At 42.7% G+C, this 12,903-nt stretch overlaps 1 protein-coding gene across 4 annotated transcripts in view; it reads left to right on the top strand.

Annotated features, from left to right (window-relative positions):
* ptcd2 (pentatricopeptide repeat domain 2) overlaps positions 1-12,903 on the top strand; it is a 57,601-nt gene that overhangs the window by 40,084 nt on the left and 4,614 nt on the right. For all 4 annotated transcript variants that reach the window (XM_033018697.1, XM_033018696.1, XM_033018698.1 and 1 more), the window contains 4 exons: positions 642-720; positions 5,398-5,489; positions 7,214-7,327; positions 12,488-12,562. In XM_033018697.1, coding sequence (XP_032874588.1) covers positions 642-720; positions 5,398-5,489; positions 7,214-7,327; positions 12,488-12,562 — 360 coding nt within the window. The remainder of the gene's footprint in view (positions 1-641; positions 721-5,397; positions 5,490-7,213; positions 7,328-12,487; positions 12,563-12,903) is intronic.

Here is a 12,903-nt window from a genome sequence, read left to right as displayed (position 1 = left end):
TGGAAATGTCAAAGACTAGAGGGCATAGCTTTAAGGTGAAGGGAGGGTGGGAGGCAAAGTTTAAAGGAGATGTGCAGGGAAAACATTTTTTTGCACAGAAGGTACTGGGTGCTAGAACACACTACCAGGGGTGGATGTCAACGGATACAATAGTGGTGTTTAAGAGACTTTTGGACAAGCAAATGGATATGCAGGGAATTAAGCGGCATGGCTCATGTGCAGCAGGTGAGATTGTCTTGCTAACATGTTCAACGCAGACATTGTGGGCTGAAAGGCCTGTTCTATGTTCTGTTCTTTTCTATGTTCTACTGTGTATGTAAATATTACGAAAGTTAAAACACCAGTCCACTTTAACGATTGATCACCTGTGTTCTGTGCTTTTTCAGCCACAAATACTGCCAGGGTAAATCAAGGCCTTTAATTACAGTATCTATGCCTGAATGTCCTAACATTGGACAGTGATATCAGGAATACTATTCTTAAACCATAAACAAGAAGATGTTGTTTGCCTTTTCATGTTACGAATTTGTTTATCATCCAACATTTGGAAATTTGCTTTGGAAATTTCTGGTGTAGGATATTGTGTGCATTAATGTTATTCCTACAGAAGCCTATAAACCACATCTTTCTATTTTTGTTAGAATCTGAAGGGTTTCTTCAATGATTCAACGTCATTCAACATATTGATGGATATGCTGTTCATGAAGGAAAGCTATGAGCGTAAGTGGGCTTTGGAAAAAATAGATTGCACTATGACTGCTTCTGATCAAAGGTTTTGTAGGTAACCATGGTTCATTATTTCTCCCATGGGCTTATTCCACTATCATGTCCTTCCAGTGTGAAAGGAAGAACAAATTGTTTAAATTATTGGGTAGGTTATTGGATACTGGCCTACCGAGTGCAAACGTTGCAATCATTATTTGGTCAGGTGGAGTAACAAGGCTGTAGATTCAGGTCACCATGTAGGCCCCCCTCGGTCATGACTGACCATGGGTGATGCATCCTAGTTGTTGGCTGCTTGCTCCAATCCTCGGCTGGAGCAGCATCGCTTACGATGATGCGTGGTCGGATGCAAGCCTGGGCGATGTCATATGGAGGACAGGCTGTTGCCCATGCAGCACGTCCCCCCTCTCCACGTCACTGATCCAGCCAAAGGAACAACAGGGCCGTTACAGTTTGGCACCAGCGCCGTCGCAGGAGCTGCCAGAGCGAGGTTGTAGACAACGACGAACTGCCTTAGGGCTCCGACTCCAGATTTTCTTGAGGTTTACTCCAAGTGCCTTTTCCATGACTGGATATGGTCATAAGGCAGTGGAGGTTTTAAATCAGAGTTTTCCCTCTTCTAAATGGACTGCCTTCCCAGGCTGACGAGCACCATCTACCCGAGACTCGTAAGGGCGGGAGCGTCTACCTTCCCGTGCAGGTCTATAGCACCTGCCCACTGCCCAAGCTCAGGGGTCGCGTAACTATTCAAGTCAGCATGTACTAATGTAATAATACAGAAATACATATCATCCGAAGTTTACAAATTAGGTGCAGGATTAGGTTGAGTTATAGATACAGGATGAGGCACCGAATACACACTGCCCATGGATCACCCATTCATACTAGTTGCATGTTATCTTACTTCTTACCCATTCCCTACACATTAGGGGCAACTTATCGTGGCCAAGTAATCTACAAACCTGCACATCTTTGGCATGTGGGAAGAAACCGGAGCACCCAAATAAATCCCACGGAGTGGATTGAATTCAGGTCTCTGGTGCTGTGAGGCAGCAGCAGTACCAGTTGCGCCACTGTGCCACCCAAGCCTGCTTGATTCCTTGGAGTTGTGGCTTATCTGATTGTAACCTCAACTCCATATTGCAATCTGCCTGCAGTGACTTACTGTGCACCCTCAAATTATTTACTGCTACCATAAATTATTCAGATTCTGCTTCCACAACATTATTAAGAAGAGCCTTGTGACCCAGTGAGAGAAGAAAATTTGCCTCATTCTAATGGCTTCTTCTTAAACAGTTCTAGTTCTCTCATGAGGAAATAATAGACAAAGGCGCAGGAATAGGCCATTCGGCCCTTTTAGCCAGCACCGACATTCACGGTGATCATGGCTGATCATCCACAATCAGTACCCCGTTCCTGACTTTTTTCCATATCCCATGACTCCGCTATCTTTAAGAGCTTTATCTAACTCTCGTGAAGGCATCCAGAGAATTGGCCTCCACTGACCTTCTGAGGAAGAGAATTGCACAGATGCACAACTTTCTGGGTGAAAACGTTTTTCCTCATCTCCTTTCTAACTGGCCTACCCGTTATTCTGAAACTGTGGCCTCTGGTTCTGGACTCCCCCAACATCGGGAACATGTTTCCTGCCTCTATCATGTCCAATCCCTTAATAATCTTATATGTTTCAATAAGACTTCCTCTCATCCTTCTAAATTCCAGTGTATACAAGCCCAGTGGCTCCATTCTTTCAACTTAAGGAATTGTCCGTAGACCTCCTAGACAGGATTGTGTCGAGACACAGATCTGGGGGAGGGTATAAAACAATTTCTGCAGCATTGCAGGTCCCTTGGAGAGCACAGTGGCCTTTTGTCATTCTTAAATGGGGGAACTTTGGAACCACCAGGACTCTTCTTAGAGCTGGCCGCCCGGCCAAACTGAGCAATCGGGGGAGAGGGGCCTTGGTCAGGGAGGTGACCAAGAACCCGATGGTCACTCTGACAGAGCTCCAGAGTTTCTTTATGGAGATGGGAGAACCTTCCAGAAGGACAACTATATCTGCGGCACTCCACCAATCAGGCCTTTATGGTAGAGTGGCCAGACGGAAGCCACTCCTCAGTAAAAGGCACATGACCGCCCGCTTGGAGTTTGCCAAAATGCATCTAAAGGACTCTCAGACCATGAGAAACAAGACTCTCTGGTCTGATGAAACCAATATTGAACTCTTTGGCCTGAATGCCAAGAGTCATGTCTGGAGGAAACCAGGCACCGCTCATCACCTGGCCAATACCATCCCTATGGTGAAGCATGGTGGTGGCAGCATCATGCTGTGGGGATGTTTTTCAGAGGCAGGAGCTGGGAGACTAGTCAGGATCGAGGGAAAGATGAACGGAGCAAAGTAAAGAGAGATCCTTGATGAAAACCTGCTCCAGAGCGTTCAGGAACTCAGACTGGGGTGGTGGTTCACCTTCCAACTGGACAACGACCCTTTGCACACAGCCAAGACAATGCAGGAGTGGCTTTGTGACAAGTCTGTGAATGTCCTTGAGTGGCCCAGCTAGAGCCCGGACTTGAACTTGATCGGACATCACTGGAGGGACCTGAAAATAGCTGTGCATCAATGCTCCCCATCCAACCTGACAGAGCTTGAGAGGATCTGCAGAGAAGAATGGGAAAAATTATCCAAATACAGATGTGCCAAGCTTGTAGTGTCATACCCAAGAAGACCTAGGGCTGTAATCGCTGCCAAAGATGCCTCAACAAAGTACTGAGTAAAGGGTCTGAACACTTATGTAAATGTGATATTTCAGTTATTTATTTTTAATTACATAGCAAAAATTTCTAAACACCTGTTTCACTTTTTTATTATGGGGTATTACGTATAGATTGATGATGATACAAAAAAATATTTAATCCATTTTAGAATAAGGCTGTAACGAAACAAACTGTGGAAAAAGTGAAAGGGTCTGAATACTTTCTGAATGCACTGTATGCAATACTCCAAATGTGATCTATGTAATTGAAATGTAAATCTCTCTACTTTTGTATTGAACTCCTAGCAAGAAACAATACCATTATGTTGGCCTTTCTAATTCCTTGCTGTGCCTTTATACTAGTCTTTAGTGATCATGCACCCAGCTATCCAGATCCATCTGCATGTCAAAGCTCTGTAACCTCTCACCAATTATATATTTGCTTCCATTTTATTTTTCCTGCATTGTACTCCATTTGCCAGATAAATGTCCACTTATTTACTCTCTGTTTATCACTTTGTACCCTCCTTGTATTGTCTTCACAACTTACTTTCTTAGCTTTGCGACAGCAGCAATTTGCCTCTGGCCTCTCCAAGGCAATGGAGAAGGCAGAGGACAGTCTTCCAACCCGGTCTTCCTCATTCTGTGCTCGCGATGTGCATATTGATTTGAAACCAGGCATGAATTAGGCCACCAGTTTTGTAGAACACCTACACTCTGACCGCAAAGATTATCTTGAGCTTCCGGTAGAATGCCTGTCCCATTCCCACTCTGACCTTTCTGTCCTCGGGCTTTCCCATTGCTACGGAGAGGCCAATCGCAAATTGGTAGAACAATATCCCATAATCTACTTGGGTAGCTTACAACCCGATGGTATGAATATTGCAGTTTCAGGTAACCCACATCCCTGGTGCACTCCTCCCATGCACATTCATTTGTTCACCTATTTTTTTTTTTTCTCCCTTTGTTCACTTTTCCTATCTGCATCCATCTATCACCTACCATACTCTTTCGTATCCCCCTCCCTTCATACAGCCATCCACTGCCAATCCTCCCACTTTGCTCTCAGTCCTGATGATGGATCTCAATCCGGAACGTCAACATATACCTTTCTGCCTTCACAGATGCTGCTTCACCCAGTACCTTCTTCCCACATTTTTTTGTTTTGAAGCTAATTGAATATTAAAGAGTCAAACGTTTACCACAACATTGATAGAACTTGTTAAAATGTTATTAATCATGAAGATGTTGAACAGACAGAAGGCACCTAAGCTTAATCCTTCATTTGAAGTAATTGATCTTTGGTCACTGGCACCAAAGGTCTTTGTATGTGTTTTGATTGTCAATGTGTGTCGGAAAGAACTGCAGATGCTGGTTTAAATCGAAGGTAGATGCAAAATGCTGGAGTAAAGAAGGGTCTCGACCCAAAACGTCACCCACTCCTTTTCTCCAGAGATGCTGCCTGCCCCGCTGAGTTACTCCAGCATTTTGTTCCTACCTTTAGTAGACACAATAGTGGGTCAATGCAATAATTGATGTTCACCTCCTCATCTTCTGATCCATTGACTTAATTGGTCAGTGTGCATGATTGATTATAACAGGCTGACCCGAGTTTAGCACTGGTACACAAGCACTAACTTCACCCCATTAAACCAGCACTTAAACACTGCATCACTCATCATCATCATCGTGAAGTGCTTACCTAAATTACATTCTGGAATCTGGAAAAAGTGTGTGCTATGCATATACCACTTATTAACAAGTTGCAAGAATATTATAGGTAGTACCAGGCATGTGGATGACTATAGGGTAACTATTATTGGTATAGTGTTGTATGATAATCCCGTGTTTTAAAACTAAAATGTTGGAGTTGTTATTTATTTCAGGATTAATTCATTGTGTTCCTATGTTATTTGACTAGGTGCTCTGGGAGTCCTAATGGAAATGAAAAATCAAGGAATAAAATTTAATAAAGACACTTACATACTGGCATTCGCCATCTGTTACAAGCTGGTAAATAATTTCTAAATTCATCAATTTCACTTTAAATCTGTTGCCATACCTGGAAAACTCTTGGTCAGTAGTGCTGATGTTGTTGTCAACTGATGATGGAGAAAAGGGGATTGCAAGAAAATACTAGCTCCCAAGGAACCTAAAGGCAGGAGGATTGTTTATAAGTGTAAAACATTTTCAGAAGGGCAAGAAACAATCTGCTGGACGAACTCAGCAGGTGGAGCATTGTCAGTGGGTGGAAAGGATTGGTCGATGCTTTGGATTGAAATCCTACATTAGGACTGAGTTTGGAGAGAGAAAATACCCACTTAGAAATAGTGAGACAGAAGTTGGCACAGCGCCAGAGACCGAGTTAAATCCTGACTATAGGTGCTGTCTGTAGGGTCTCCCTGTGACTGCGTAGGTTTTCTCCGGGTGCTCCGGTTTCCTCCAGACATACAGGTTTGTAGGTTATTTGGCTGCTGTAAATGTGAATTGTCCCTAGTGTGTAGGATAGTGCTAGCGTGTGGGGTGATCGCTAGTCGGTGCAGACTCGATCGGCCGAAGGGATTTTTTCCATGCTGTATTTCTAAAGTCTAAAGAATCCACTAACTATCTCTCCCCTCCACTCTCAGTCCTGCTGCAGGGTTTCGACCCAAAATGTTGATTTGCTTTCCTCCCACATAACCTGCTTGATCCACAGAGTTCCTCCAGCAGGATGCTTATAGCTTCAGATTCCAGCATCTGGAGTCCCTCATGCATCCATTTTCGTGCAGGGTTTATCTGAGATTAAATCAATGAGCAACTGAAACTTGTAAGATATCCTTACTGTATAGGAAAGTCAGCATTAAACAAAATCTTCTTGTTCATTGTCTCTTTTAAGCTGTTTGTAATTAACCAAGATCTACATACTAAATGTAAAACTTTAGCCTCATTTTCAACACTTGAATTTCTTAGAAATTGAGATGTTAAGATTAGTTTTTTAGAGATACAGTGTGGAAACAGCCCACCGAGTCCGCATCGACCACCAATCGCCTGTACACTGGTGATATCCTACACACTAGGGACAATTTGCAGAAGCCAATTACCTTACAAACCTGCACGACTTTGGAGTGTGGGAGGAAACGGAGCACCCGGAAGAAATCCATACGGTTGCAGAGAGAATGTACAAACTCTGTACTGTCAGGATTGAACCCGGGTCTCTGGCGATGTAAGGCAGCAACTCTACCGCTACGCCTATGTGCCACCCTTAACAGGTTCTTCGTCCCACCGAGTCTGCACCAACCAGCGATCACCCCGTACACACTCTATCCTACACACTAGGGACCATTTAACAATTTTACCGAAGCCAATTAACCTACAAACATGTACATCTTTGGAATGTGGGAGGAAACCAGAGCACCTGGAGAAAACCCAGGGAGAACATACAAACACTGTACAGATGTGAGTTGTTCATTGTCCTGATTTAAATAGTGTCCCTTGAGTTATTGGTATTTATATCTGCCACATAACCACATTCAGGTATATTTTTGTTATCATTAGCCAAAGTAAATATCATTTGCTTCTTTGGTACAGTCGCATTGAATGTTGACTATGTTTGACTATGAACATCTTTTGAATATGCTTGTCCCACAGAACTAGTTGTGCTAAGTCTTTGATCATAGGGTGTGAGTAAGTGGATAGATGTGGTGGTGATGGCTCAAACTTTGTTTTCTGATAAAAACACCTGAACGTTACTCACACAGAATACCGTTGAGTCATACAGGATCTGCACTGTGCTGTTGGAAGAATCATTAACAAGAGGCAACTTCATCCCCCGTCATGCATACTATTTTGCAGTCGCACTTGCAATCAGACAGGTATGGTGTTTCTATCTAGTTGGACAGCATTGAAGTAGCACGTTGCTTCTGGGTTTCATGGTATAAATGTTAGGCGTACTGGAAATGTTCCTTTGAATGTAATTCTGTTTTGTGCGTCTTACCTGCAAATGCACAAGTAAAACTAATAAAAGTTCATAAGTTATAGGAGCAGAATTAGGCCATTCCGCCCATCAAATCTACTCCGCCATTCAATCATGGCTGATCTATCTTTCCCTCTCAACCCCATTCTTCTGCCTTCTGCCCATAACCTCCAACACCCTTACTAATCAAGAATCTGTCAATCTCCACCTTAAAAATAACCATTGACAGCCTCCACAGCCGTCCGTGGTAATGAATTCCACAGATTCACCACCCGCCTACTAAAGAAATTCTTCCTCGGGCACGAGTTATTGATTTGGAACGATCAGCCATGATCACAATCAATGGTGGTGCTGGCTCGAATGGCCTCCTCCTGCACCTATTTTCTATGTTTCCTCGTCTCATTTCTAAAGGTGTGCCCTTTTATCCTGAAGCTATGGCCTCTGATCCTAGATTCTCCCATTCGTGGAAACATCCTCTCCGCATTCACTCCACCCAGGCCTTTCACTATTTGTTCATTTATTTATTTTGCAAATTAAGATATTGGCTACATACTAAAGTCCTTTAGTTTTTGCAGCAATTCATTTATTTTGCAGTTCCACACAGATGAATTGATTTAAACTGTTGTTTAATACAATGTAGCAGATCCCGCAAGGCAAAACCAGATCCACTTGATGTTCTACAGTTTTGCTGTCACCTGATGTCCAGTCAACATTCTGGGTGTTGTCATTCACCAGGCCAGGCCAGGTTGAATGCCTTGGCTACAAAAGCAGCTTAGAGGTTGGGGAGGCAGTGGCTTCCCTTCTGTCTCTTGTAAGCCCTTCCACCTTTTGCACAGCACATGATCGAGGTGGAATGGAATACTCTCCACTGGACCAGATGTAAGCAGTTTGAACAAAGCCCTGGATGCCCAGTGTTGGTCAGGACAAATCGGCCAGCTTGATTAGTACCTAATCCACCATGTTACATATCAATTACATCAACCACCTTTACAATGTGTTTAGTGTACATTGTTTAGAAAGTGAACTGCAACAAATCAGCAAGTCTTTTGACAGTTCCTCACAAACCCACAAGCAGCATTAATTTTTGCCTCCAACTTCCCACGCCATCCTGAATTAGAAATGTATTCTCGGGAACATTGTGTACAGGTCTGGTATGCCTACCTTGGGGACGATATATTTGCGAAAGAAAGAATGGAACAAATGTTTACCAGACTGGTTTGTGGAATGGTGGATTTGCCATTGAGCAGGCTGGGAGTTTAAGTTCATAAGTCATAGAAGCAACATTCGGCCCATCGAGTCCACTCTTCCATTCAATCATGGCTGATCTATCTTTCCCTCACAGTTTAGAAGAATGAGAGGTGATGTACTTGAAGTATACACAATCTTGTATACACAAAGCTTGTCTAAACAATGTAGAGATAATAGACAATAGGTGCAGGAGTAGGCCATTCGGCCCTTCGAGCCATTTAATGTGATCATGGGTCATCATCCCCAATCAGTACACCATTCCTGCCCTCTCCCCATATCCCCTGACTCTGCTATTTTTAAGAGCCCTATCTAGCTCTCTCTTGAAAGCATCCAGAGAATCTGCCTCCACCGCATTCTGAGGCAGAGAATTCCACAGAATCACCACTCACTGTGAGAAAAAGTGTTTCCTCGTCTCCGTTCTAAATGGCTTACTCCTTATTCTTAAACTGTGGCCCCTGATTCTGGACTCCCCCAACATCGGGAACATGTTTCCTGCCTCTAGCGTGTCCAAACTCTTAACAATCTTATATGTTTCAATGAGATACCCTCTCATCCTTCTAAACTCCAGAGTATACAAGCCTAGCTGTTCCATTCTCTCAGCATATGACAGTCCCGCCATCCCGGGAATTAACCTTGTAAACCTATGCTGCACTCCCTCAATAGCAAGAATGTCCTTCCTCAAATTAAGGGACCAAAACTGCATACAATACTCCAGGTGTGCTCTCACTAGGGCTCTGTACAACTGCAGAAGGACCTCTTTGCTCCTATATTCGATTCCTCTTGTTATAAAGGTCAACATGCCATTCGCTTTCTTCACTGCCTGCTGTACCTGAATGTTTACTTTCATAGAATGATGTACAAGGACCCCCAGATCCCGTTGTACCTCCCCTTTTCCCAACTTGACGCCATTTAGATAGTAATCTGCCTTCCTGTTTTTGCCAACAAAGTGGATAACCTCACATTTATCTGTATTAAACATCATCTGCCATGCATCTGCCCACTCCCCCAACCTCTCCAAGTCACCCTGCATTCTCATAGCATCCTCCTCACAGTTCACACTGCCACCCAGCTTTGTGTCATCTGCAAATTTGCTAATGTTACTTTGAAACCCTTCATCCAAATCATTGATGTATATTGTAAATAGCTGCGGTCCCAGCACCGAGCCTTGAGGTACCCCACTAGTCACTGCCTGCCATTCTGAAAAGGACCTGTTAATCCCTACTCTTTGTTTCCTGTCTGCCAACCACTTCTCTATCCATGTCAGCACTCTACCCCCAATGCCATATGCCCTAATTTTGCCCACTAATCTCCTATGTGGGACCTTATCAAATGCTTTCTGAAAGTCCAGGTACACTACATCCACTGGCTCTCCTTTGTCCATTTCCCTAGTTACATCTTCAAAAAATTCCAGAAGATTAGTCAAGCATGATTTCCCCTTCATAAATCCATGCTGACTCGGACCGATCCTGTTACTGCTATCCAAATGTTCGGCTATCTCATCTTTTATAATTGACGCCAGCATCTTCCCCACCACCGATGTCAGGCTAACTGGTCTATAATTCCCTGTTTTCTCTCGCCCGCCTTTCTTAAAAAGTGGGATAACATTAGCTACCCTCCAATCCACAGGAACTGATCCTGAGCCTATAGAACATTGGAAAATTATCACCAATGCATCTTCCTTAAGAACCCTGGGATGCAGACCATCAGGCCCTGGGGATTTATCAGCCTTCAGTCCCATCAGTCTATCATTTCCTGCCTAATGTGGATTTCCTTCAGTTCCTCCGTCACCCCAGATCCTCTGGCCACTACTATATCAGGAAGATTGTTTGTGTCCTCCATATGATTCCCTTGTGGAAAATAAAGAAAACTGCAGATGCTGAAAGCCTAGGGAGTGGGCCTGATGGAGCATGCTGAAGGTACAGTTCGGTATCTACGTCACTCCCTAATGGTTATTAATAATAATAATAATAATAATAATAATAAATACTTTATTGATCCCTTCAGGGAAATTCAGATGTCCAGAAGCCCCCAACCAACAAACCCACAGATTCAAAATGAACGCAGACAGAAAATACATAGAATACAATGTGGACACTACCTGAGAGCAATAAATACTTAAAAAGACCAATAATTAACAGTTAAAAATTAAAAATCGCAAAATGCATCCCCCTACAGCATAGCGGTCCAAATTATAAAATCTAATGGCTGCAGGGGTGAAGGATCTCCTGAACCGCTCCGTTCTACAGGGCAGGGAGAGGAGCCGGTTGTTGTTCCGAGTGCTCTTTTGACTCTCCAGAATTAAATGGAGGGGATGCCCGGGGTTTTTCAGGATGACCTGCACCTTGTGCCTCATACGCCTCTCAAGCACATCCATCCCAGAGTCTACTCTCCCCTCCAGCACTGAGCTAGCTCGTTTAACCAGTTTGTCCAGCTTCTTGTTGTTTTTTGCACTAATGTTGAGATGCAGGAGCCATAGACTTAAAATAAAGGGTCACCAATTGTGGACAGAGGAGAAAAATAATTTTCACCCTAAGGCTAATGAATTTTTGGAATTCTGTATTAAAGGGGACAATGGAGGCTCAGATATTGAGTAAGTTGAAGACAGAGATAGATAGATTTTGTGATATTATGGAAATCGAGAGATATCCCTGGATCAAAAATTTGTAATCCTCTTGCCAACACCAAGAGAGCATTATTGCCATGGAGATGGCAGTGGTTAAGAAGGTGGATCCATTTTCCCAAGAGACCACGGCGGACATTAAATGCAGTTCCTGTCTGTGGCACCCTTATTATGTGAACTATTTTGCTTTAAATAATGAATATGTTTCTCTTTTCCTCATTCCCCAAATGTAACACACTTTTCTGTGCAGTATTAGATGAATAAAAACCTAGCAGTTTAACACAACATTTAATATCAGCACATGGAGGCAGTATTTGAGAAAAATAAAACAAGGCACAGTTCAACTAGTCCCAAAACATCAGCAGGTATTGAGGGAGGATTGAATTAAATCTGGAGCTTTTCCATAATTTCGGTCAGATAACCTGCTGACACTTGCCAATGATGCACAGACAAGATTAGCTTTCCTTAAATAAAAATATAATTGGGACCCCAGGGTTGCTTGTGTGACCAGCATTTTGACCTCAGCTAGTTGTCTTTGAAGTGATAGGTGTGGGCTACCGCTATCCATATGAAACTGCTCCCCAATTTTTTGAGTAGTATTTTCCAGGGCTTTGACCCAGATCAATGAGGGAGCAGGCAAAATACTCTTGAGTTTTAATTAACTAGAACTGAATGACAGAGAGAATTTTAGAATTCTGCCAGAGGGGAGTGGAGGACAGGGATGAAAGATTTTATTAAAACAATCGATGAAATGCTGCCAATTGTGGTTTGGGAATACAAAGGAGTGTTCACTGGGACAAAGATTTTCAGTCTTCCAAGTATGTGCATATGTTCCAAGGTTGTAAGTTGTATTTAAAAACATATATTGTTTCATAAACATTATTACAATGTTATAATGCTCCACCATATATTTAATCTATCAGCATTTATGGTGCATGGTTTGGTCAGGGCTGTATTTAAATGATGAATCTGAGTATTTTTTATTCTGCATTGGTGCCATACTTTATCTTTACCTTTATTTGCTGTTTCAGTGTAGCTTTCTTTAAGGGGAAAAGATATTCCTCAGTGACTGTAGAGAAATTTGAATCGACCTAATATTTGTTGTGGCATCACTGCAAACTCAGCATGATGTCTGTGAATGATTCTTTGTTTTTGTGCAAAAGCTAATGTTTTCTTAAATTCATATTTCAGCATGATGTGGAAAATGCTCGGTCAATCTATTCACAGATTATGCACACAGACAGCAACATTTGTCATAATCTTCATGTAAGTGTATCTATCACTATTCAGGGAAAGATTTTGATTTAGTTAGTAGCACTATTCATGATCCAATGAAGTAATGAAAAGAGTCTTCCATTTACGCACCATCTTTCACAACATCAGGACATCTCGTCAATGTATTTCTGGAGAGTAGTTTATTGTGAGAACATTGGCAGCCAATGTGCACAGCACCATGATCTGACAAAGAAATGAAAAGAGTATTCAATGTATGCACCATCTTTCAAAACATCAGAACATCTCATGGGGTTGCAGCTAATGCAGTATTCTTTGCCACAGAAGGCTGTGTAGGCCAAGTCAATGGATATTTTTAAAGCAGAGATAGATAG

The sequence above is a fragment of the Amblyraja radiata genome, chromosome 3 (assembly GCF_010909765.2).
Source record: "Amblyraja radiata isolate CabotCenter1 chromosome 3, sAmbRad1.1.pri, whole genome shotgun sequence".
NCBI classification, from domain to species: domain Eukaryota; kingdom Metazoa; phylum Chordata; class Chondrichthyes; order Rajiformes; family Rajidae; genus Amblyraja; species Amblyraja radiata.
Note: the sequence above shows the minus strand (reverse complement) of the source record. Positions and strands in the feature narration are given on the sequence as shown.